The 27994-nt window shown below is 33.1% G+C and overlaps 2 protein-coding genes across 7 annotated transcripts; one reads left to right on the forward strand and one right to left on the reverse strand.

Moving 5' to 3' along the window:
* On the reverse strand, positions 1-27957 carry LOC123225848 (disease resistance protein RPV1-like). 6 transcript variants are annotated; one of them, XM_044650154.1, is made up of 6 exons: positions 4910-5222; positions 4067-4671; positions 2751-3834; positions 2344-2646; positions 642-2222; positions 1-556 (listed from the first exon to the last, which is right to left on the reverse strand). In XM_044650154.1, exons 2-6 carry the CDS (start codon positions 4597-4599, stop codon positions 77-79), a joined length of 3981 nt encoding a protein of 1326 aa, XP_044506089.1. In that variant the 5' UTR covers positions 4600-4671; positions 4910-5222; the 3' UTR covers positions 1-76. The 6 variants fall into 6 exon arrangements, with proteins under 6 accessions (XP_044506089.1, XP_044506088.1, XP_044506087.1 ...); XM_044650153.1 differs by having other exon boundaries at positions 4846-5221; XM_044650152.1 differs by having other exon boundaries at positions 4787-5221.
* LOC123225857 lies at positions 14422-16213 on the forward strand. The gene is made up of 2 exons (XM_044650167.1): positions 14422-14727; positions 15608-16213. Exons 1-2 carry the CDS (start codon positions 14573-14575, stop codon positions 15783-15785), a joined length of 333 nt encoding a protein of 110 aa, XP_044506102.1. The 5' UTR covers positions 14422-14572; the 3' UTR covers positions 15786-16213.
* Positions 27958-27994: the final 37 nt, after the last annotated feature.

Below are 27994 nucleotides of genomic sequence, written 5' to 3' on the forward strand. Positions count from 1 at the left end.
TTTAAATTGATAATATATTATTTGAATATTTAATTAAATATTCGAAAATACAAATCAAACAGCTGAAAACATCTCATCAGGCCAACTTTTGTCTTTTGGCGTGTGGTGATCTACTAGTGAGAGGGTCGAACAGGATGCCACACTCTTTCACCTCGTACCATTCAACACGTTTATATTCCTCATCTTCAATAGAGAATTGATACAAAACTCCATTATTGAAATCTGCGCGCGTGTATCTGAGGTTGGAATCTGCGCGCATGTATCCGAAGACTATGTGGTCTGAGTCGACAAACGGGGGAATGGGTAAAGTGCCGAAAGGTAAGGTAGTACTTTTCTCATATTGCGCACCATCTGATTTGCAATACTTGTCACAACGAAGTTGAAACTCTTTGCTTTTATCATGATCATCTCGGATTGATATAACAACGCAGAGAGAAAAACCCACTAGGTCATCATTCGAACAGCCTGGTGGTAGCTCTATAGATGATCCCTTACTTCGGAAGGTAAACCACTCTGGAATTGAACTTCCAGGAACACATATATGGTTCAATGCTCCCTGATAATTTGATCAAATATGAAATTATAAGATTTGTTATTTATTTAAAAAAAAAAGAGACTAATAAAAGGAGAAATCGACATACCATTTGAACACGGCGGATATTTTGTAGAGTAGTTTTCACCATGTCTTCAATAGCACTCTGGTCCAGCTTTAAACAATTGATGAAATTAACATTGTGAAGATGCCAATTGTCGAAATTAGTTGACGATAAACCAGATAACAATTCAAGTGATTTACAATTATGTGCGTCCATCCGTCCTATGTTCGATGGAAGCTCTGGTAAGGATTTAAGCACATCACAGTAGCACAAATCAAGGTATGACAAATTAGAAAGATTTATGATGCTTGCCGGTATGCTCTCAAATTTGTTTCTGCCTATATATAACCGTTTTAGTGAGGTTAATTGGCCAAGACTGCTAGGTAACTCAGTGATGCCACAATTAGATAGATTGAGAGACGTGAGACATTGCAAACCTGATATCAAACCCACATGTTTCTGAACTTTACATCCCTTAAAATCTAACTTACAGAGGTTATTCAAACATACTATGGATGGTGGTACTTCCCTTATACCAGTATCTCCAACACGAAGTTGAATCAAAGCTTCTAAATTTCCTATCTCATCAGGCAAACTGTTAAGTTTCAAACAACCAAAGAGAAAAAGATTTTCAAGAGACTTCAACTTACAAATGCTGCTAGGAAGACTCTCAAGCCTTGTACAACCATTAAGATTCAAAGTTACTAAATTAGATAGATTCTCGATTGACGAAGGCAATTCCTGAAACTTACATCGCTCAAAATCTAACTCACAGAGGTTATTCAAACATACTATGGATGGTGGTACTTCCCTTATACCAGTAGCTCCAACACGAAGTCGAATCAAAGCTTCTAAATTTCCTATCTCATCAGGCAAACTGTTAAGTTTCAAACAACCAAAGAGAAAAAGATTTTCAAGAGATTTCAACTTACAAATGCTGCTAGGAAGACTCTCAAGCCTTGTACAACCATTAAGATTCAAAGTTACTAACTTAGATAGATTCTCGATTGACGAAGGCAATTCCTGAAACTTACATCGCTCAAAATCTAACTCACAGAGGTTATTCAAACATACTATGGATGGTGGTACTTCCCTTATACCAGTATCTCCAACACGAAGTCGAATCAAAGCTTCTAAATTTCTTATCTCATCAGGCAAACTGTTAAGTTTCAAACAACCAAAGAGAAAAAGATTTTCAAGAGACTTCAACTTACAAATGCTGCTAGGAAGACTCTCAAGCCTTGTACAACCATTAAGATTCAAAGTTACTAACTTACATAGATTCTCGATTGACGAAGGCAATTCTCTAATTGCACTTCCATCTAAGTATAACTCTTCAACATTACATGAGATACTTGGCACCGTATCCAAATTTGAGCAATCACTGAAAACAACTGTTCGCAAAGATTTTGAAAAAATTGCTGATGGAATACTGCAAAGGCTTTTGCAACCTCTCAAATTTAAGGTAGAAAGCTTATTGAGATATTGAATAGATGAATGAATCTCAATTAAACTTGTACAGCTTTCTAAATTCAGACTCTCAAGATTTTTGGCCAATGAAAGGTTAGGACATTTGAGTAAATGTTTGGAATTGCTGAGGTCAATACGTTTTAAATTTCCAATATTCTGTAATGAAAAAAAATAGACAAATAAGATTTACTGTAGAAATTAGCATATATATATATATATATCATATCTTGAATTCACATTGTGTTTTAATTTCATAAAAATAATAACATATAAATACCTGGACCCCAGGCCAAAGTTGCTCAATGTTGCTTTTAGGCATCTCAAGTGCAATAAGGTTCTCTAGATGAAATTTTGGAGGCAATGATGTCCATGGATACCTATGCCAAAAGAGGTACTTTAGCTCAGGGAGTACAAACTCCACATCTTGAAATCCATACAACTGATTAAAATCCTTTCCATCGTGCGAGCTATAGACTTTGAGATATTTTAGATTTTGCATCTTTGAAAAAGCATCAGGAGTTAGGTGTATTTCTTCTGCTTGAGACACATCTAGAGATATGCCTTTAATTGCTCCAGTCCCCTAATCAACAGAAGAATGAAGTTAGAAATGATACACATGAATGTTAATACATTTTTCATATTTATATATAACATACAAATGAATTAGTATTGTATTTTCCTCACCTTGTTTTTTGTGAAAACATGATATATGTCTTTAGGGTGAAATAAACGACTACGTTTACCAGGATCTTCAATAGATTCTTGTCGAACAATTTCTCTACCCATTTCTTTAAGTAAATCATGCATTGTTATCATATTATTTGATACAATAATGAGAGACTTGTCGATAAGAACACTTAACACAATCTTTGTGGAGTAGCCACAAGAATCCATGACACCTATTATAAGATCTCTATCCCTCAACTTAAAGAAAAATGCAATATCTAAAAATATCTCCTTCTCTTCATAATCTAATCCATCAAAGCTTATTTTCAACACACTTTGGATATCCTTATGAAGACATCTTTTTAATTTATTTACTGCATTTTCCCATTCTTCTTTTGTCTTTCCTAATAGAAAAGAGCCCAAAACTTTAAGAGCTAATGGGACACCTCTAGCATATGTTACCATCCATTCTGATAGCTCCATGTACTCTTTAATTGTATCCCCATTGTGTTTGAAGGCATGACGACTAAAAAGCTGAAGAGCTTCGAGATGATGTAATCCCTCAAGTTCGTATATCTTATCTGCCCCACAAAAATTGTTAAGAACTTGTTTATCTCGTGATGTTATAATGATTCGACTTCCTAAACCTAAACATTTGAGATCTCCAATTAAATTTTTTATTTGGTCTAAAGAAGTCACATCATCAAAAACAATGAAAACCTTCTTATGGGCAAGTCTTTCTTTTGTGAGGGTGAGCCCTATGTTGGCATATCTATCCTCTAATATTTTGCAAAGAAGTTCTTCACGCAAGAAAGTTAGTCCCCTCCTTTCTGATTCTTCTCTAACATTTTCAGCGAAGTAAGAACCTTCAAAATATCTCAAATGTTTGTTGAATATTCCACGACTTATAGATGTCTTACCTATTCCACCGATGCCCCAAATCCCGACAATACAAACATCATTGGATCCAATTTCCAACAAAGACTCAATTTCTTTGATGGTAGATTCTACTCCAATCAGGTCACTGTGATCACTTGGAGATATTTTGTCTAGGCTGTCTAATATATCCGCAACAGTTTCTTCTATGAGTTTAGATTCACGCCTAAAAAGATTAAAAAAAGATCAGTTAGAATAAATAAATTAAAGAGAGAAAGACATCACATATTTCATTTCAATAGCTGATCTAACGAATTTGTTACTTGATAAAAGGTATGTCTCTTTTCCGTTAAGAAAGTTTCTCCAAGTAAAATTATATTTCTTTTCCTTAGTTGGCTTAAAAAATATAGCACAAAGTAAAATATTTTCAAAGAGAACTAAGTAAAATATATACGTACTTGCTATCTGTAGTAATTCCAGAGATTTTGCCTACTTCCATCAAAGCGGTCTCCCATCTCTGTAGCAGATCATTTTCCTTTTTTGGGTAAAACAGGGGGCAGCGCCCAAAAATAAATCTCTGTAGCACATCTAACCTCTCCTCAAAACGCTTTTTGAGTGCGTTAAATGCTTTCCCAAAAGCTCCAGTTTGATTCCTCACATGTGATGGATCAACGCGATAGAAAATTGGTATTACCATCTGTCCGAACCTTTTTTTGCAGTCAAGGATCTTTGCAAGTTCTTCTAAGCACCATCTGGAAGAGGCATAATTTTCTGACAAAACGACAACAGAAATCCTTGACCGTTCAATTGCCTCCAATAGAGATGGTGAAATTTCTTCTCCTCTCTCGAGTTCGTCATCGATGAAAGTTTGAATCTTTTTACGACGCAAAGCTGCGTCCAGATGGCTTGTAAAATTATTCCGGGTGTCCTCGCCTCTAAAACTAAGGAAAACATCATACTTTACGTCTGGATTGTTGGAAGAAGAAGCCATCAACTTGAACTGATGAGGGGCTTTGATCAGATCTGTCGGATAGAGCTAAGGAATCCGGTCTCACTCTTCACACTACAGAGAAAACCAAGACAAAGGTTAACAAGGATAACTCTATATGAAATTTTACTGCATCAAGTCCGCACACACTTGGAACTAGTATAGTTTAAATAATATTTAGGAATTTTACCATTGTCGTGAATTTCACTCATTGCATGAACTTGCAGAGAAAATTAAAAATCTGCTTACATGTAGTTTAAATAAGATCTGCTGATTGTTCCGATTTACTGGCAGTGAATCAGAAATTAATTACCAATGGTAACTGAGCTAGTCTGGTTTCTTCTTCTCTTAGGGTTAGGAGACCCACTATTTGACGTGGAGGAGGATGAAGAGGAAGGCTCTGGCGAACGCCGTCGACACCGGTTTACTCTAATTACTTGAAAGACAAAAATAAACTTGTATTTTTTCAGGCAGTAGCGAGATCAAGATAAGATAACCCAGACCATAGACTCGAATTACTTGAAAGACAATAATGAGCTAGTTTGGTTTACTCTATCCCATGCATGCCCCAAGAAGTTTCGAGCTACCAGCAAACAAATTTCGCCCCATTTTCAGCAAAAATCAAGGCATTGGATACCCTGCCATTTCTCTTTATTGACTTGACTAAAACTTGCATAATGCATGTGTCGGTGCCCTTTTTAATTAATAATATTTAAAAGTAAAAGTTTTTTTTAATGAAATTTGGTGGCAAAATCATGTGTTTAATCCCACAAAATTTTTATTCCAAATTAATGTTCAGCTTTTGAAAAGTGGTGGATGTTAATTATGGTTGGTCATTTATGAAGAGTAAAGACTCATCAGATTTATTAACAGCCACATGATTTGTAACAATGCATTGGATGTAGGGCTGGATTCGAGCCGAGCCAGCTCGGGCTCGAGCTCGGCTCGGCTCGGTTAGAGCCCGAGCTGGCTCGGGTTGGCTCGGTATATTTTTTTAAAATTTTTTTATACAAAACGACGTCGTTTTGATCCTCATATATACACAAAACGGTGCCGTTTTGATATGAAAAACGAGCCGAGCCGAGCCGTTACCGAGCCGAACGCAAAACGAGCCGAACTCGAGCCGAGCCGAATCCGGCTCGAGTCGAGCTCGAGCCAAACTCGAGCTGGCCATTAAAAAACCGAGCCGAGCCCGAGCTGGCTGCGAGCCGAGCTCGACTCGGCTCGAATCCAGCCCTAATTGGATGCTCTGCCATCTCTCTTTATTGACTTGACTTGACTTGAACTTTACTTATAAATTAAACAAAATAATATAAGTAATAAAAAATAAATCACCAGAGTAATCTTTTTTCCCCTCAAATCCAAATACCCCTTTAAGATTTTAATGTTTAACTATAAAATAATAATTTTATTCTTATATATAATTAAAAATTTTATCTAAAATTAATCTATAAGTAAATTTTTAAGTTTTTGAATTACTGTAAATGTGTTTTTAAGATTAAATTAAAATTTGGGTGAAAAATAGTCCTTTGGCCTATATTTAAAAGTAAAAGTTTTTGTTAGTCAAAATTGGTGGCAAAATCAAGTCTTTAAACCTTCAAATTTTCAGCCAAAATTCGCGCTCAGTTTTTGAAAAGTGATGGATATCAATTATGATTATGATAGGCCATTTATGAAGAGCAAAAAATAATCAAATTTATTGACAATCACATGATTTGTAATAACTCAGATCGATTAAAATTGGCTTATAAATAAATAAGCAGGCGAAGTTTTTTTGGGAAAGTAGAAGAAATAAAGAAAGGATAGAGAACCCATTTAAGAGAATTTCCCTTTATGCAATCCTTGTGCTTTCTTTTTCTCTTGTTTATTTTTATATCTTTCTATTTTTTTATTTTTTTATTTTTTAACTCTTGGAGATTTGCCTGAAGTTTTGTATTTTTCTCCGTAGAAAAGAAATTTTTGCTCCTGTAAAAATTTCTTGGACAATACATTGGATGCTCTGTCATTGCTCTTTATTGACTTGACTTAAACTTGAATTATTGCAGATTGTATGTGACGGTGCCTGTTTAATTAATAATATTTAAAAGTAGAACTTTTTACTTAAAAGACGGAAATTGAAGAAAATGGCTATAGTGGACACCCTCTCAGTTGGGCCAGCCTAAGAAGAAAAGGAAGAAGAGAAGAAAGAGGAAAATAATGGAGAGAGAAGGAAGAAAAGACAAAGGAGAAAAGAAAGACTGAAATTTTGCATTATTGCATACGACATGTGAACTGTTTGTTTTTAAAATGAGAGAAATTATATTAACTTTTAAGAGATATTTGATTTGGAGAATATTTTATTATCAAAGTAAAAAAATTATTTTGAAGATAAATTATTTTAAAGATTATTGGATATAAATTATTACTATGTTTAATAAATTTTAGTAAAAATAGATAGATATAAGTAATCATTGTGTTTGATTAGAGATAATAAAAAAAATACTAATATATTATTTTACTTAAATATCTTTAGGTATAATTATTTCAAAATATTTTTATGTTATTTGTTATATTAATTGAAAATGATATTATTTTTTCTTAAAAAATTTAATAAATAACAACATATTTATAATAAAATCAAGATTACTTTGATAATTTTTTAATACCTAATATAGAAGTGGTAATCAGATTACCCTTATATTATCTGTCACATTATTGTTATCAGAATATTTTATTACTTATAAATCAAACAAAGTAATATAGGTAATAAAAGATATATTATCAAAGTAATCTTTTTTATCCTCGAATCCAAGTGTCCCCTTAAGATTTTAGTGTTTAATAATAAAATAATAATTTTACCCTTATATATAATTAAAAATTTTATCTTAAATTAGTCTATAGGTAGATTTTTGAATTTTTTGATTACCGTGAATGTGTTTTTGAGATTGAGCTAAAACTTGGATGGGAAATAGTCCTTTGGCCTATATTTAAAAGTAAAAATTTTTGTTAGTCAAAATTGGTGGCAAAATCATGTCTTTGAACCTCCAAAATTAGCCCTCAGTTTTTTAAAAGTGATGGATATTAATTATGATAGGTCATTTATGATGAGCAAAAATTATCAGATTTATTGATAACCACATGATTTGCAATAATTCTGATTAATTAAAATTGGCCTATAAATAAAGAAGCAGATGAAGTTTCTTTTTTTTTTTTTTTTGAAGTAGAAGAAATAGAGGAAGGATAGAGAACCCATTTAAGTGAATTTTCTCCTTGTGTAATCTTTGTGCTTTCTTTTTCTCTTGTTTATTTTTGTATCTCTCTATTTTTTTTTTTTCAACTCTTGGAAATTTGCTTGAAATTCTGTATTCTTTTTTGCAGAAAAGAAGTTTTTGCTCCTGTGAAAATTTCTTGGACGATACATTGGATGCTCTGCCATTTTTCTTTGTTGACTTGACTTAAACTTGCATTATTGCATAGCATATGTGACGGTGCTTATTTGATTAATAATATTTAAAAGTAAAACTTTTTACTTAAAAAGATGGAAATTGAGGAAAGTAGGGAAAGTGGACATCATCTCGGTTGGGCCAGCCGAAGAAGAAAAGAAAGTAAGAGCAGAAAGAGGAAAAGAAAGAAGAGGGAAGGAAGAAAAGAAAGAGAAAAACTAATGAAATTTTGCTGTAATAAATTATAGCAAAATTTTTTTCAAGCATTAGATTTAAATTTTTTTTGCAAGAATAGCCAGATTCCTCTTTTTATAAACAAGTAATATTAAAGTGAATGGAGGAAGAAGTTTTGTGTCTATGAGTTTTCTCTTCTTGGATCTTATTATTTGATTACAACTTAGAGGTTATTCTAAATCAAATCAATAAAACTAAGTGTATTTAATTTCGATAAATTAATTGGATTAATAGATGATATATTATTATATAATTGATTGATTTTAAATTAAAGATAAAACAATAGTTAATTGCATAATAATATATATTCAATTGAATATTTAAAATTGGGTGCACATAATATTGTTTAAGTCTAATTTAGGCAAAAAAAAAAAATTACACTTTTAGCACACTCATATTCTTCTTCACTAGAAAATATTATTTGAAGGATAAAAATTTGTAATTAATTGTAACACCCTCCTACAAACAATAAAACTATATATATTTATAATAAGTATCAAATTAAGTATCATTGATGATATGTTACTCTTTGATTTAATGATTTTGAATTAAAGATTGATAATGGGTAACATTAAATCATATAGTAATATATCATTATTAATATTTATTATAATTGTATATAACATTGCTTCTCTGAAAATCTCACCTTAACAAAGCATAGAAGAGTTGGATTTGTATATGCACTCAGGGTGATAAGTATAGTTAAATACTATATGAATTCTCAAACTTTCAAAACATGTTTTGGGTTACAATTAATAACAAAATTATGAAGGATTATATATTCAAAAGTGATAATATCTCAATAATAAGTTAGATTATTAAACCAAACTTATTTTGAATTATAAAATTGAAAAACAAAATTATGATATTATTTATTCAAAAATGACAATATTTTAACAATAGGTGGAGATTATGGACTAAAATATTACACCAACTGTATCATTTTTCAACCATCTGCATTTATCACTGTTTTTAGGTGACAATCAATACACAACAATAGCATTTTACATGTAAATGAACACTTTCGTGAAGATGCACATTCATTCGAAAGTTGATTAAGTTAGTTACGAGTGAAACTTTTGGTGTTTAAAGTGATGAATAGATGTATCCTTATTTTGGCTTGAAACTTTGAACTGCATTCATTAGCGGTCTTGTCACAATAAAAAAAGTTACAATGGATTTTGAGTTTGATTAGGGCTAGATTCAAATTGAATTGAGTTTGAGCTTAGCTTGATTTGTATGAAGATTAACTCATTTCAAAGGAACTCGAACTCAACTCATTTCAAAGTAGCTAAACTTGAGTTCAATTCGAATCAAGCTTTAAGCTTGGTTTCATACTAAAATGATGTCGTTTTGGTGCATATTTGTTAAAATGACATCATTTTACATTAAATTTTTTAGGCTCATAAAGTTGACGAGCTGACCAACCTTAAAGCTTAAGCTCGAGCTCAAACAAACTCGATTTGAATCTAACCTTAAGTTTGACCATCAAAGCACGAAATTTATGGTAACTAGTTCTGATTTTTTGGAATAAGTGGCTAAAGTTTAAGGAGGGTCAATAGGTGTAAATGACATGTTGCATTCACACGTACTTGAATGCTTATGGTCGTGTTTCAAATGTAAAATCATTGTGATATGCACAACAATATAAGAAGGGAGTTTAAGGTTATTGATTTGTATTGAGATGATAGTAAGGAGTTGTAGAGGTGATGAGTGCAAAGGTGAAGTCATGTGTGATATTAATAAAGGAACAAAGTCATTTTTACACAAATTGATCGAGAGTTGGAACCACTCTTCTAATGAGTCCAATACAAAAAGAACCATTGACTCTAAACTTAATTAAACCCCAAAAGTGAGTGTATTCAAGATGTCTTACTAACAATTCCATTGTGCCAAACCTCTAAAGCTATAACATTACATAGTAGATATGTTTGTCTTGGAGCATAAGGCTTGTTTTGTAAGACTTGAAATCATGTCATATGATAGTTGAAAAGATGTCACTCTTCGGACAAAAGAATATCAAACAGTGAGTTACTTAGTTGGAATGATACTGTTGATAACAAATTTCAGGTCATCAATCAATTATAATCACTACTCTTTTTAGTTTTCACACTTAACTTGAAGAGCATTGGATTAGGGTTCAAGAGTAAGAAATTTGATAAACAAGGATGATAGAATTGTGATCTTCCTTTGTGCTACATTTATGTACCTTGTTAGGGCATTAATAAGCCCAGTTAGGGATGAACTCATACTCAAGTTGGCCATATAGGATTAGAGCTAACCCATATTCAGATATAACTTAGCTTGAATCCTGCTCTAAATCAAGAGAGAAATAGAAAGTTAGATATCCGTTGAAAAACTAAAGAAAACAAGAAAATTACTCAATTTTAAACCAAATTGGTCTTCATCATGTTGTTGTCATTGCTAGTGCTTTCAATGGCAAGATCACCAGGTCCACAACAATGACCACCCTTGCTACCAACCTTACCAACATCATAAATTGCTTGGCTGTAATGGGATAACATCCATCCATGTCATTTTTTATAGTTCCAACTAAATGCCTTCATCAGAACATCGATTATCGTAGTTTCCACCATATATCCCATCACCACTATTGCAAACATCACCATCCTAACTACCTCCACTGTACAACCATTGTCTAAGCTCATTAGCCATAACAACCACTTCCAACAGCCAAAATACCACTCGTTGCCTATTATTCACAACTTATTTCAACATCTTGGTCTTTATTGGTTTTCCTTCATCTTATCTATGCCACAACCATTTCAACTTTATTCTTAACCATGATTTGCTAAAAACTTTGCAGACCCTTATGACTTATAAATTCTCAATTCTTGGAAGTCTCATGAAATGGATAAGACCTGGTTAGAAGTATAAAGATCTTACATCTACAATGTAGTGATAATAATTAGAAAAAACTTATAATTTTAAATTGAAACAAGAATCTAGGTTAAACAACGAAGCTTAAGCAATAGATAATGCTTAAGAAATAACCTAAAATATGAGAAATAGGTGGATCGATTGGAGCACACTAAAACCTCTATCAAAAAGCCAAATTTAATTTTGGTTCAACAAACTCAAACTGAATTAAAATTAAACCATTTTTTTGTTAAAATTAAACTTGAACTAAGGGATGTTTAGGCTTGGCCTGGTCCAAACCCACCCCTAAAGTGAAGTGCTGCAAAGATGAACTGAGGATACAAACAATAATAAGATCGAGGGGAAACAATGAGGGAGCAATCTAGTGTTTCTTCTCAAATAACATTAATATGTAGAGCCAATAGCAGAGACACACGTGTAAATTGCGTGCAAATTGCTCTAAGAAGTTGAGATTTGATGTTTTTCTTTGCAAGTCCTCTACCTTAAGTTAGGTTGGAAATTATTGGACTAGAATAAAAAGTGGTTTAAATTCAAATTAAATGAAAAATAATTAAATTCAAATTTATAATATGAATTTATAATTCAAATCCTTAACTAATTAAATAAAATAATGTTCTTTCAATAATTACTTACATCATTCAAATAAAATAATATGTCAACTTCAAACTGAATCCAAATTCTCTCTATCTCAAGGTTGGTTTTTTTTCAAAAGTAAATCAATCTACAAGACTAGCTCTCATGCATCCTTTGCCTAACGACATGTTCTAACTGTTAGGAGCTATTTGGTTTTCAGCTGATAAAAATTAGTTTAATAATTTATTATTTATTATTTATATTATATTACTTGATTTGTCAATAATAAAAATTTTTAATAATTTTTTATTATCAATTAGTGATGTAATATATAATATAGGTGATAATCTAATTTCTACTTTTTACCTTAATATTAAAAGATTACTAAAATAATATTGATTTTTTGATCTAGAGATTGTTTAGGGTCATCGAAGGAAGTCCGAGGTCACCGGAGGAAGAGGCTTCATTGGGAGGAAGAAAGACCAATTGTCATTCGTCGGAGATAGTGGCCAAAGTTAGGAGGAAGAAAAGCCTAAGTTTTTTTTTTGGGGGGGGGGGGGGGGGGGGGGGGGGGGGGGGGGGGGGATTGCTACTTTTCAAAGTTTAAAAACTTTAGGTAGGGATGAGTTGTTATTTTTAAAATTTAGGGAAAAAATATAATGAATTTTATGTTTTTAAATTTTTTTTGTTAAATAATGGTTTTGTCTTTAATTTTAACTAAGTTTTTTAATGAAATTATACTTATAAGTAGATGTTTAGATTTCTAAAAATTGAAGGGGACCACTTTGAAATTTTACTATACCGTGTGTCAAAAATAGTGTTTTTGACCTTTCTTAAATTTTATGGTAAAAACATGGATGAATAAAAACACTTTATAATATTAAAATAACAAAATTATTATTTTATAATTTATTTTACAAATTCATAATACCACTCTCTGTTACCATTCATACCACTATCACAATTTTCAGTCATTATCGACAACATTATCACCACCTTTTATCATCATTATAACTTCAAGTCAATATTCAATCAAACATGAATTGAGATCTTAGTGTATCACCTGTAAAAACACGTAGATAAATTCATTTGTAAGTTTTAATAAAAACAATGGGATAACAATAATCTTGCTAACGACTGTTATAATTTCTAATTTGTATAATTAATAACTAATGATGGGGTTTGAAAGGTTGGTTTGGGTGATTAAATAAAATAACTCTGTCATAAAAAGATAAAGTTCTATTAGTATGATTATCTTTTCATGTGAGATTGAAGTTTGATTAATATAATTTTTTCTTCACGTGAAAAACTTAAACTGAGAATTACCTATTTTAGTCTTGTCTGATGAAAAACTTGGACTTTGAATTTCCCCTTGTAACCCTGTCCGGAGAAGTTAGATAGGAATCCCTGTAAAATAAAGAAAACTAATGGTGGAAAGAATTTATTTTTTGCACCTTGTTATTTACTTTTAATCAAGACAGAAAATATTTTTATCTTTTTATTAATTTTTAAAATTTTAATAGATTTTAGTAAAAAGTATATCTGAATGGAAAATGAATTTTTCGAATTAGAAACATTGATTTAAAAAAAGAAAAATAACCAAGGTGGATTTGCGCAACTACAATGCCAATTAACTAACAGAACTAGGGATAGCAATGGGGAGGGGCGGGGAGGGGATATCAATCCCCGTCCCCGTCCCCGTAGGGGATTTCAATCCCCGTCCCTGTTACGGGGATAAAAAAAAAATCTCTGTCTCCTCCTCGAGAAGGAAAATCTCCTCCCCATTCCCGCGGGGAAAAATCCCCTCCCCATTCCCGCCCCGTCCCCGCGGGGAAAAATCCCCTCCCCATCTCTGTCCCGTCCCCGCGGGGAGAAATCCCCTCCCCATATCTATAAATATAAATTTTAATTCCTTTATGTATTTCAATAAATAAAATAAATTATATTCTCCAAAAATATCACTTGCTACAAGAGCTACAAAATATTCATTGTTATTTTAGTTCAAATACAAAGTTTTCATAAAATCTAACAATATGCAATAATCAATCTCTTCATTAGTAGCTCTTCATGCATGTGATTTAAAGTAATTTTATAATAACATTAAATTTAATACTTTTCATTCACTTTAATTGATTTTATCAAGTTATAATTTATTTTTTTTGTGTGTGTAAAACCTGGTGGATTGACTAACTGAAGTTGAAATAGAATTAATTTGGTACATTTGTATTTTATGATAATGAGATTCTGGGGTTTTTTTAATATATTAGATTAATAGTTTAGAAATTAGTAAAAGCTAATAATTGATAATTCAAAAATTAGTAAAATTAAAGTTATAGTTTTAATAAATCATAATGTAAAAATTTCTAGAACTTAATAGTTTATAAATTATTATATTAATATATTAGATTTAGGGGGTGGGGCGGGGTGGGGTGGGGAGGGGCGGGGCAGGGACATATGTATCCCTGTCCCCGCCCCGTCCCCGAATACGGGGATTGTTTTCATCCCCATCCCCGCCCATTTTCCTGTTTTTATTGGAGAATCCCCTCCCTGTTAAGGTCGGGGAGGGTCAGGGCCTCTAAAGTCGAGCTTAAATTGCCATCTCTGAACAGAACCCTCAACTGTACTACATATAAATAAGCCAATCCAAACACGAGCGCCAAAATTTTAATTTTCAAAATCAATTGCCGCCTTGTACTTCCGAGCTGAAATGCGAACTCGCTTTCTGAATACCGATTACTTCACCTCCTCATGTTCTCCGATCGAAACCCTAAATTTCCTAAACCTTCCCGTTCCTTCTCTGCCTCTTTTGCATTTAGTCTCCTGAAAAGACGAACTTCTCCGCTTCGATGACGTCTTTGACATATCTCTGGAGATCGAGCAATTGCCGATCCATTCCGCTGTCTCCAAGTTCTTCTCCAAAGTTATTCCACAAATTACAGATGTTGATTGTCGCGAGTTTGATTCTCTATGTTCGAAGTTTAGAAAAGGCTGCGACGATGAGGTGAATCGGCATTTTTTAGTTTAATTTAGCGATCAAATGAAGCTGTGCGATTATGATACAGAATCTGGTTGTTAATCTGTCCTTTGAACCGAGTTTAGGTTTTATTTAATATTAAATGGAAGATCAATTTACAGTTTTAGGCTATGTATTTTAAAAGAAATAGAAACAATGGAATCATAAAAGTCCAGAGCTATGTTTCATTTCATTTAAGACTGGATCTGTAAAAACATAAAAAAGAGGTATGAGATTCTAGATTCTTTGGTCATTTCTTGTTGAAAGGTTCAGTTATAGGGAAGTTTTTTCTTCACTTAAAAGCATATGAAGTAATGTTATTGCTTGTTGCCAGATTAACAAGAGGAGCTGCTTCTTGCGCATTTGAAAGCGTGTTCTGAGGAGCACAGTAAAAATACTGTTTTCTTTTTCATTCCAGTTATAGTACTTCTAATTGTGTTGACTTAACTTAATATCTATGATGCTGGTAAGCTTGTGCAAAAGAAATTGGCTGCTGTGTTGAAATCATCGCAGATTTCAAAGAATAATATCAACATATTTTGAGGTTTGGCTAAACATAGATGAAACGCAGTATCAAATCAAGTAGAAAATTTCTCTAAAATTAGAAATGGTCATTAAACCATGTAAAATGGTTAAAATATCTGATGAAGAATTCATCTAAAAATCTTTTCAAAGAGATCTTTGTCAAACATTAGGGAAGATGAATGAGATTAACCGGTAAAAAGAAAAAGCAAATTGGATGAAGCAATCATTTTTAATCCAGCCTATGTCTATGAAGTCATGGAATCAGATTGAAAGGATATTAGCAATTCTAGGTTTTTTCTTTTATAGTTTGCCATTAACTGGAATTGATTTGTTTGACTTGCAGGAAGTATTTGGTATTCTTTTTAAAGAGAAAGAACATGAGAATCAGAGAACTTTGGAATCAGACACTACGGAGGTTGGATCTCCAAAAAGGCGCTGTTAATACTAAGTTTAATTCATGCTTTTCTTGGTCTGCTTGGATTCCCTCAGGTTTAATTAATGTCACTGCAGAAGGACATTGAGACTGCTGTTGTTGACAAGAATGCACAAAGGGTTGAAGTAATCCATTTTGAAACACCAGAGCTGATTTTATCCATGGTATAGTGAAAATCTGTTCAAAATACTCTGATACAATAAGCGTCTGTATATCTATTTGATAACATTTTAGCTAAGTAGTAAAGTTTATTTGTATCAGGAAGATGTTTCCGTTTTCGATAAAGAGGAGATTTTGGTTGAAAACAATTTAGTAAATCTCTGAACCATGTTTTTAATCATAGCTTTTTTATGCTATAGAGTATTAGAATTTAATGTCCCTCCAAATTTATATAAACAGTTCAGGGTAAGTTACCTTTTGAATTTCAAAATCTGATGAATTATAGGTCCTGTCTATAAATGTGTAGATGTGTAAGCATATTTACATTGATCTAAAGTTTTCCGTATTTCCTATTAATATCCTTTTCAGTGTTTTGCATGGGTAATAATGATATTTTCAGAATTTACAAGCTTACTATTGCGTGTTCATGAAAGACTTGATTGTTGTGTACAACTTTGAATTTCGAAGCATATCTCTCATTTTTTTGGATGCTGGTAATTTGTTGCAAGCTTTACAGTGTTATAACCACAGATTTTAAATAATGGTTATAAGTTTGTCAGTGCCTATTTACAGGGTAGCAAAGTTTATTTATATATGCTTGAATTCAATGCTATAAGCAGAAAGTTGACAGCTTGAATCTTAAATATGCTCTGACAGCATATATAGGTGACTTTTTCCCAATAATGTTTCACTGGCCATTTTATTGCAAATAGAACATGCACAAGTTTTTAACTCCCATTTGATTCTTACCTACACTGCCCAAATTGTAGAGTGAATGGACTATAGAATGAAAGAGCTATTTCACAACTCTTTTGCTGGCTGAATGATGAACTTAATTTAGAAGAATCAATAACAATGTTTGCAGCCCTTTGCATCACTTGGCACTGGCCTCACAACCTTAATATGCAACTTATGTGAGGCCAACACAATTTTAACGTAATTCTCACATCCTGAAAAGTTGCATGTAATTTTCTTTCTCATTTAAATGGCATTGTCAACCAGATCAATCTATTCAGAGTGTCCGGAAGGGTTGAGATTTTGTTTCTTGTTTTCCAGGAGTTTATTAACCTCTAAACTTAGGTCTTTCTTGCAGGATATGGTCATGCGAGATCTTGCATTACAGTATCCTAATGAGGTTGAAGAATCAGTTTATTCAGTTGAAGATGTTGCTTCGGACTCCTACATGGAGCAAAGTACTTATCTCTCAGAAGATGATGGTTCTCTACCAGACCAACTGCTCTTTCAGGGTGGCACATTTCCTCTTTTAGAAGTGGATGAAATAAGTCTAGGTAATTTGACTAGCGCGTCTGCAGAGGATGAACTTCTTTCACTTCTTGAAAACATGGAACATCAACACTGGAGTCTAAAAGATAATTTGCTTATTAACAGCAAGGAAATTTTGGGCTCTGTGGACCATGATATCTTAGATCCTCTTTCAGATCTTGATTCATCAAAGCAGTGCCTCGACTCAGAGCTGGCATCAGATATGTTCCATAAAGTGGACTTTATAAGCATGGTGGAAAGTTCACAGCTTCAAGAAAATTCTGAATCATATAGTGAAGGTCGATGATGCTTGGCTGTTGTCAATAAGCCCAGTGATAAGTCAGGAATTTGAAATATTTGATACGGACTCATCTCAACTATAGGAAAACTTCTTCGGCACACAAACAACAGATGAACCCATTTCATATGGTTGGATGTTCAGGGATGACATGAATTTTAAAAATTACAATGAGTTGATCATTGGTCATGAACTAACTCTAACAGATGAAACATTCAAGTCTCTTCCCATACCAGTTCTCCCCGTTCATGACAAGATAAGATCAATATACACTGCTATGGAGGAAAAAAATAGCGGAATTAAGGCCACAGCCGTTGTCTGCATCTGATGGGATATACTTGGATTGGCATCTTTAGGAAGGAGATAACTGCAATTTTAATCTATTTTGTTGTCAGCAGAATATGTTGGAGGCAGAGTCAAGGATTGAATTTGATCTAGCTTCATTCTCTCTGATGATTCTCTAATTGGGCAAAACATGGAAGTATGCGATGAATGGCTGAAAATCGATTATGATGGAAATTCTGTGCTTGATGGTCATCTTATGGGAGTTGCTTAAGGGAAGTTATACCACAACGGGAGTTCAAAAGGAGGAAAAATGAAATCATCAGTTGAAGAAAATACAAAGGAGGCTTCACTTTTATTCAAATCTATTTCACAGTTCAATGATCTAGGCTTTTTCTTGAATCCAGGGAAAGCTACCACCGGACAGAAGGGTGAAGCCACAGTCAAGGAATCTGAGACCGCTGTTCCTTCCAGTAATCTGGCAGCAGCATGCATGTCCACTGGCTTACAATTGAAGCAGTGGAACATCGCATTGCATAAAGTTGTGTTGTCAGACAATATTGTGGCCCTAATTGATATCTTTGAGAAGAGTTATCTAGCCATTGTTCAGAATGAAATGGAGCTGAACTCATTTGCAGCAGCAGATAATTTTAAATTGCTTAGCCTTCCAAAAAACCAGCTGATGGAATACATTACTGAAAAGATTTTACAGGCAGCCTCTTGCCATGTAGATGAAAAATCTACAGCACTTGTCACTCTATGTGCAATCAAACAAATGGCTTGGTACATCTGTTTCAATGGCATCCATACAGCTCGCATTTATGTAGATTAAGTTATGCAATAGCCTGGACTGTGTCAAATCAAGATTAGGGTTACTGCAGTCACTTATTGTAGAAGCAGATGTGAAGGTTGACAAAGAAATAACTAGATCTCTTCCCTCACTACTAGTTATTCAAGGAATTCTTCAGTCAAACACTTCCCAGAGTAATTTGAAATTACTAATTCTGGCTGAGCAAGTTTTCTGGTGGTCATTGAAGTGTTTGGTAATGTCCATGGGGTTATCATGTAATGAGCTACATAATTTTTATACACATCGGGTCAACAGGATTTCCTTCGTGATAGTGGGTCTAAAAGGTCTAAAATGGATGGTCTAAATTAGGAAGTTACTACATGAAGATTGGTTAATCTAGAATTTGTAAAACCTCTTCTAAATTGGTTCAACCACTACATGGGCACTAGATGTATTCTAGGATTTTAGCTGCCTTTTCCACAAATGTTGTTAAACCTATTTTCTTATATTTTTCACATGCTAGCTTACATATTGGGAACAATGCCCAGCCACTCTGATATGATTTGTATCCTAGGGTGAAGAATCTAGCTCTAACTGTTAGAGTTGATCAAGATGTTCTCAAAGTTTCTTATTTGGAGATTTCATCATGACAGTTGGTAGAGCCGACGAAAATTTCATCACGACAGTGCAAACCAACTTATAACTAATGATTTTGTTAATCTTTTGACCACTTAGTCTCTTCTCTTTGGCTTGTTGACCAACTACAAGTTATTATTTTTGGAGGAGATGAATGTGTTGTTTTAAGCTTGTGAAGGTGTAAGGGAGCTGGCGAAAGTGAAGAAAGGAGTCATGGTGAAAGTGAAAAGTGTCTAAAGGTTTTTAATTTGATTAATTTAGGGTGATGCAATAATTTTGAAACGTGAAATAATTAGAGATAATATGATTATTAAACTTTTAAGAATATTTTTTTCAGTTAACATTTTAAATAAAAATTATTATTTATGATATTAACGAGTAGAAAAGGTATTTCACGTTTAGCCTGTGGGACAAAGTAATTTACTCGATCTATTTTTATACAATTGTGTTAAAAAATAATTTGAATATAGTAATGTTACAATCTTACATAAAATTTATCAAACAGATTTAAAAAAAAATTTTATGCTTTTTTCTTAAACTTATAATGACCAAAGATTATTATTTTTATTTTATTTTAAAAATAACTAAATATTAATGGCAAAAAAATTGACATACTATTTTTATTTAATATCGTTGAAAATAAGGTGATTAGTTTGATACTTTTAATAAATTATAATAAAAATTTGGTTACTTCAATAAAAAAATATGAAAGTTCCGCTTTTTCATTAACAAAAAATAAAGTTAGATTTTTTCAATAGAAAAATTATGATAGTTTAATGCTTTTAAGTATTGTTATCTATGGATCAAACTAATTTTTGTTATAACATGAAAACACATGGAATTGTAGTGATTTTCATGAACGTAGAGCTCATAGATTAGGTTAAATCCAATGGTTTTTGACTCATTTAAGTACATATATAAACCCCATAAAACGTTATAAATATATAAAGAAACAAAATTATTTTTCATAATTTGGTAAATATAACAAATAATATATTGTTTGAAAATGACACTATTAAATTATTTGTAATATTATTTTTTAAAGTTTTTCTGAGCATAAAAATATATATATCTAATTTTAAATATATAAATGATATATCATTGTATAATCTTTTACCCCTAGGCCAACATGCAAAATAACGGGGTTTTTGATCCACTAAAAAAATTATTGGTGTCTATTTAGTCTTTTGATTGTCTTCTTTTCTCATATTTTTTATTATTTATTTTCTAAATTTAATTTCGTCTGTTCCCTTGCACCTAGCCCTTATAAGTTATCTCTATAATTTATTTAAAAAAAAAAAAAGAAGAAGGAAGAGCCATTTCTTTGCCCCAGCTTTTCTGGAATTTGATTAAACTGTAATGTTGCTGTTCAGATCGTCAGATAAGCGGGTGAATTAATACTGATCAGAATTATTAAAATTAAAAAAAAATTATAATTTTATAAAGGCTAAAAACCAATTGCAACCCAAAGTTTAGTTAAATGACAAATTTTCACCTGTTATCTTTGAAAAAGTCAAATACATACTCGTAAACAATTTCTGTTAATCCCGTTAGATCAAGGGTACAATAGTCATTGTCATTGTGCGTGAAAAGATATGCGAGTTTTACTGTTGTGTCGTCACCCAAAACCCATTGCCGCACCGTATTCGCGTGTTCGGCAAAACCTGACACAAGCGCTCGGCGAAGGAAACGGCGACATGGTGCCTGCGTTATTCCCGTCGGTTACGACGAAACGTGCTACCATCCAGAGTTTCGATTGATAGGTGGCGAAGAATATAATGACCATACGCCATCCTAGGTAGTAACCAAGAGAGACATCAAACTCTTATGTAATTGAGTCTGCTGGTTTGGCCAAGATTTTAAGTTGCTGGTGTTAAATTAATAGACATTGCTCTATTGGGTTGTTGGAATTGAGAGAGTTCCAATAATTGATTGCTCAGGGGAAGTCTAGATCTAGAAGAACTTGGGCATGCAGGTGTGCCAGATCTGCGGTGAAAATGTTGGCAAAATTGTGGATGGGGAACCATTTGTTGCTTGCGATGGTTGTGCATTTTTTTTTCTGCAGGCCCTGCTATGAGTGCGAGAGGAAGGATGGGAATCAAGCTTGCCCTCAATTTCAACCGTTTAGAGGCGAAGAATATAATGACCATAAGCAATGAGGTTCAGTGCAAGAAATGCGAGAAACAATACAAGATGGAGTAAAATTGCGAGAGAAGTTTCTCGAAGTGTGGAGTTTATTGTAGACAACAAGAGCATTATGCATGACAGGGCTCGCAAAGTGTGGATGAACCTCATGCTGCCCCTTGAAGAAGAAGCAGACGAATTGGTTGCTTTTGCTCTTGGGATAGTTGTTGGGTTGTTGTACACTCATCGATTGAAGAACCATGGAACTGGGGCTAAAGACTGTGTTCTTCATCTCACGTATCTTGAACTGTGCAAGCAAATCGATCCCAGTGGCAGTTTCGATCGTTGAGATTAATCATCTGGGTGAAAAAAGTGTTACTGATTTTTTTATTTTCCTTTTAACATCTTGTAATTGTAATCCAGTGAGTTTTAGAATATTTTGTCATTTCACCTGCAATGACGACAATGACTATTGTACCCTTGGATACAACAGACTTTATTAACGGAAACTGTTTAAAGGTGGGTATTTGGCTTTTCCAAAGTTAATGTGCGAAAAATGTCATTTCACAAAACCTTGGGTGGGATGTAGTCCTTCTTTGGCCTTTTATAAAGATGTAAACAGGTGAGACATATTCTGTGTTTTGAAATCCACTGTTGTAAAATGCAAGATCTATAGCATAAATATTAGAATATTTTTTTTCTTAAATAATTGAAGCCAAGCTAGGGTTTGAAATATACTAACCTGAACCTTGGCATTCGATTTTTGAGAAGCTATCATCTTTCTTGAAGGCTTTTCTGAAATATTATGCTTATAAAAAGATCTGAAAATACTGGTTAAAATGTAAGAAAATGATGTCTTAAATTCGAATGATTTCCCATGGAAATAAATACAAAGATCTGTAAACTTTGCTTCTTCTATAGAAAAGTATTACATATACAAAGCGAAGCCTTTCCCTCTTTTTATGGGTTCTTAGTTCTAAAATCAAAATCAGTGTTGTGATGGAAGAAGAGGAAAGTCAGTAGAGAGAATGTGAGAAGGCAATGGTGACCTTATGTATTGGAGTTCAATAATACTTAATGCATTAACTATGAGTATAAACTCAGACATTATTGTCATATAATTAGGTGATTTTAAATTAGATATCAAATCATGAATAATACTATGTATATAAACAAATTATACAAACTTATCTATAGAAAGCACAAAAATAAATGAGAGTTTGTGATTAAGTGATAAGATTGTTTTTTTTTTTTTTAAAATTTAAAATCATGCAATCAAATAATACCACATTAAGTTATATAAATAAGTTTATACAATTTGTTTGTACTTATTGTATTACTCTCTAATCGTATGCTAATGTCTTATCATTATTTATATATATTATGGGGGCATTTAGTTGGGAGATTTAAAGATTATTTTAATAATCTATTTTTTATTACTTACATTATTTTATTTAATTTGTCTAGTAATAAAAAATTTCAATAATTTTAGTTTTATTGTCTCTAATAAAAAGCAATAATTATTTATATCTATTAATTTTTGTCAAATTTTATCAAAAATAGTAATAATTTATATCCAATAAAACAAATAATCTTTTTAGGTAATCTGTCCATATGTAATCTTTTATTTTTTTAATAAAATATTATTTAAACTAAATATACTATATTAGTACGTATCATGTGATGCTATTAGAAATTTTCCTCTCAGAAATATTCAAGATAATACATATATTTTGTTTTTTAATTTTTCCATAGAGATATTAAAAGATATTATAATATTTTTTAAATATTCATCATACAAAAATACATCATTTAAATATTTAATTGGAAATTCAAATATACTACTCAAGCAATACCGTACATTTAGAATGAAACGGGCACCAATCCATGCCCTTGTGGTATGGTTCTGCAACACTCTTTGGGGTACGATAGAACAAGACGCCACACTCTTTCACCTCGTAACATTCAAGACCTTTCCCATCTCCAATATAGAATTGAAACGATACTTCATTATCGACAGGCCACACAACGGAGTAGGGCAAAAAATATATGTGGTCTGAGTCAATAGACGACCTACCGCGCCAACTGATCCAAGGCGCAGAAGTCCGATATGGCCCACTATCTGATTTGAAATGCACGTCACAGTGTAATTCAAACTTTTTGCTCTTCTCATGATCATCTCGGAGTGATACAACAATGCAGAAACATAAAGGCACTCGCTTATAATTCAACCAGCCCTGTGGTGGCTTTATCAATGATCCCTTACTTCGGAAGGTAAACCACTCTGGAATTGAACTTCCAGGAAAACATGCATACGCAAATGAGTCCTGTATAGTGAAAATCTTCAGATCAAGTATGAAATTATAAGATTTGTTATTTATTAAAAAAAAAAGACAAATAAAAGGAGAAATTGACATACAGTTTCAATTGACTGAATATTTTGTAGAGCCAATTTCACTCTGTCTTCAAGGGCACTCTGGTCCAGTTTAAAACAATTGGTGAAATTAACGCTCCTCCATCCAGTTGGTGAAAATAATTCAAGTGATTTACAATTCTGTGCCTGTATATAACGTATGCTCGATGGAAGCTCTGGTAAGGATTTAAGCATATCACAGTTGCGCAAGTCAAGGTTGAACAAATTACAAAGATTTATGATGCTTTCCGGTATGCTCTCAAATTTGTTTCCGCCTATATGTAACTCCTTTAGTGAGGTTAATTTGCCAAGACTGCTGGGTAACTCAGTGATACAACAATCAGATAGATTGAGAGACCTGAGACATTGCAAACCTGATAAAAGAGGCAATTTTAGGCCCACGTGTTCCTCACCCTTAGATCCCGCAAAAGATAACTCATCGAGGTTATTCAAAGATACTATGGATAGTGGTACTTCCCTTATACCAGTACCTTTAGCATAAAGTTGCCACAAAGCTTCTAAATTTCCTATCTCATTAGGCAAACTGTTAAGTTTCAAACAACCAGAGAGATCAAGAAATTCAAGAGACTTTAGCTTACCAATGCTGCTTGGAAGACTCTCAAGGCTCCAACAATCTGTAAGATCCAATTTCTTTAGTTTGGATAGATCCTGAATTGACAAGGGTAGTTCTTGTATCGCGCTTCCTTTTAAACATAAACTCTTAATATTACATGGGAAGCTTGAAACTATCTTAAGACCTGAGCAACCAGAGAGATTGATATCTCCAAGAGCACTCAGACTAAAAACACTGCTTGGTAGATTCTTAAGCCTTGAGCAATCTTTAAGGGTCAGATTTTCAAGAGCCTTCAACTCACCAATGCTGCTAGGAAGACTCTCAAGCCTTGTACAACCATGAAGATTCAAAGTTACTAACTTAGATAGATTCTCAATTGACGAAGGCAATTCTCTAATTGCACTTCCATCTAAGTATAACTTTTCAACATTACGTGACAAACTAGGCATTGTATCCAAATTTGAGCAGCCCGTGAAAACAACTGTTCGCAAAGATTTTGAACAAATTGCTGATGGAATACTGCAAAGGCTTTTGCAACCTCTCAAATTTAAGCTAGAAAGCTTATTGAGATTTTGTATAGATGAGTGAATCTCAATCAAACTTGTACAACCTTCTAAATTCAGAGTCTCAATATTTTCAGCCAATGTAAGGTCAGGACATTTGAGTAAATGTTTGGATTCGCTGAGGTCAATATGTTTTAAATTTACAAGATTCTGTAATGAAAAAGAAATTAAACAAATAAGATTTACCATAGAAATTAGCATATATATTATCTTGAATTCACAACATGTTTTAATTTCATAAAAATAATAACATATAAATACCTGGACCTCAGGCCAAAGTTGCTCAATGTTGCTTCCAGGCATCTCAAGTGCAACAAGGTTTACTAGATGAAATTTCGAAGGCAATGATGTCCATGGATACCTATGCCATGAGAGATACTTTAGCTCAAGGAATACAAACTCCACGTCTTGAAATCCATACAGTTGATTAAAATCCTCTCCATCGTGCGAGCTATAGACTTTGAGATATTTTAGATTTTGCATCTTTGAAAAAGCGTAAGGAGTTAGATGTATTTCTTTTACTTGAGATACATCTAGACATATGCTTTTAATTGCTTCAGTCCCCTAATCAACAAAAGAAATGAAGTTAGAAATGATACACATGAATGTTAATGCATTGTTCATGTTTATATATAACATACAAATGAATTAGTATTGTATTTTCCTCACCTTGTTTTTTGTCAAAACATGATATATGTCTTCAGGGTGAAATAAACGACTGCGTTTACCAGGATCTTCAATAGATTCTTGTCGAACAATTTCTCTACCCATTTCTTCTAGTAAATCATGCATTGTTATCTTATTATTTAATACAATAATGAGAGACTTGTCGATGAGAACACTTAACCCAATATTTGCAGAGTAGCCATAAGAATCCATAACATCCATTATAAGATCTCTATCCCTCCCCTTAAAGAAGCATGCAATATCTAAGAACAATTCCTTCTGTCTAGGATCTAATCCATCATAGCTTATTTTCAACACATTTTGGATATCCTTATGAAGACTTGTTTCTAAATTTTTCACTGTACTTTCCCATTCTGGCTTTGTCTTTCCTAATAAAGAAGAGCCTAAAACTTTCAGAGCTAATGGGACACCTTTAGCATATGTTATTATAACTTTTGATAGCTTCATGTACTCTTCAGTTGTATCCCCATTAGGTCTAAAGGCATAACGGCTAAAAAGTTGAAAAGCTTCATGATAAAATAACCCCTCAAGCTTGTATATCTTATCTGGCTCACAAATATTATTAAGAACTTGTTTATCTCGTGATGTTATAATAATTTGACTTCCTACACCTAAATATTTGGGATCTCCAATTAAATTTTTTATTTGGTCTAAAGAAGTCACATCATCAAAAACAATGAAAACCTTCTTACAAGCAAGTCTTTTTGTTGTGAGGGTGAGCCCTATGTTGGCATATCTATCCTCTAATATTTTGCAAAAAAGTTCTTCTCGCAAGGCAATTAGTTTCCTGCAATTATTTGATTCTTCCCTAACATTTTCAGCAAAGAAAGAACCATCGAAATTGTTCCGTTGTTTGTTGAATATTGCACGACTAATAGATGTCTTGCCGATTCCACCAAAGCCCCAAATCCCCACAATACAAACATTACTGGACCCAATTTTCAACAAAGACTCAATTTCTTTGATGGTAAATTCTACTCCAATTAGGTCACTGTGATCACTTGAAGACATTTTTGTTAGTCTTTTTAATACATCCATAACAATTTCTCCTATGAGTTCAGATTCACGCCTAAAATGATAAAAAAACCATTAGTTAGTATAAATAAATAAGAGACAGAAAGGCATCTCATGTTTCATTTCAATAGCTGACCTAACCAATTTGTTACTTGATAAAAGATATGTCTCTTCTCCGTTAAGAAAGTTTCTCCAAATAAAATTATATTTCTTTTCCTTAGTTGGCTTAAAAAATATAGCACAAAGTAAAATATTTTCAAAGAGAACAAGTAAAATATATACGTACTTGCTATCTGTAGTACTTCCAGAGAGATTGCCTACTTCAATCAAAGCAGTCTTCCATCTCTGTAGCTCATCATTTTCTTTTTTTGGGTAAAACCAGGAGTAGAGCCCAAAAATAAATCTCTGTAGCAACGCGGTAAAAGAGGGGGCTAACCTCTCCTCAAAACGCTTTTTGAGTGCGTTAAATGCTTCCCCAAAAGCTCCAGTTTGATTCCTTACATGTGATGGATCAACGTGATAGAAAATTGGTATTACCATCTGTCCAAACCTTTTTTTGCAGTCAAGGATCTTTGCAAGTTCTTCTAAACACCATCTGGAAGAGGCATAATTTTCTGACAAAATGATAACAGAAATCTTTGACTGTTCAATTGCCTCCAATAAAGATGGTGAAATTTCTTCTCCTCTGCGGAGTTTGTCATCGATGAAAGTTTTAATGCTTACACGACCGAAAGCTACTTCAAGATGGCTTGTAAAATTATTCCGGGTGTCCTCGCCTCTAAAACTAAGGAAAACATCATGCTTTACTTCTGGATTGTTGGAAGAAGAAGCCATCAACTTGAACTGATGAGAGGCTCTGATCAGATCTGTCGGATGGAGCTAAAAAATCCGGTCTTCCTCTTCACACTGCAGAGAAAACCAAGACAAAAGTTAACAAGGGTAACTTTATATAAAATTTTTACTGTATCCAGTCCGCACACTCCTCGAACCAGTATAGTTTAAACAATATTTTGGAATTTTACCATTGTCGTGAATTTCACGCATTGCATGAACTTGCAGAGAAAATTAAAAATCTACTTACATGGCAATAAGATCTGCTGATTGTTCCGATTTACTGGCAGTGAATCAGAAATTAATTACCAATGGTAGCTGAGCTAGTCTGGTTCTTCTTCTCTCAGGGTCAGGAGACCCACTATCTGCCGTGGATGAGGATGAAGAGGAGGGCTCTGGGGAACGCCGTCGACTCTGGTTTACTCTAATTACTTGAAAGACAATAATGAACTTGTATTTTTTCAGGCAGTAGCGAGATCAAGATGAGATAACCCAGACCATAGACTCGAATATAAGATGAGCTATCACATTCACCCACCCAGAAGTTTCGAGCTACCAGCCGACAAATTTCGGCCCATTTTCAACAAAAATCAAGCATTGGAGACCCCGCCATTTCTCTTTATTGACTTGACTTAATTAGCCCTATTTAATTAATAATATTTT

The sequence above is a fragment of the Mangifera indica genome, chromosome 9 (genome assembly GCF_011075055.1).
Source record: "Mangifera indica cultivar Alphonso chromosome 9, CATAS_Mindica_2.1, whole genome shotgun sequence".
NCBI lineage: Eukaryota > Viridiplantae > Streptophyta > Magnoliopsida > Sapindales > Anacardiaceae > Mangifera > Mangifera indica.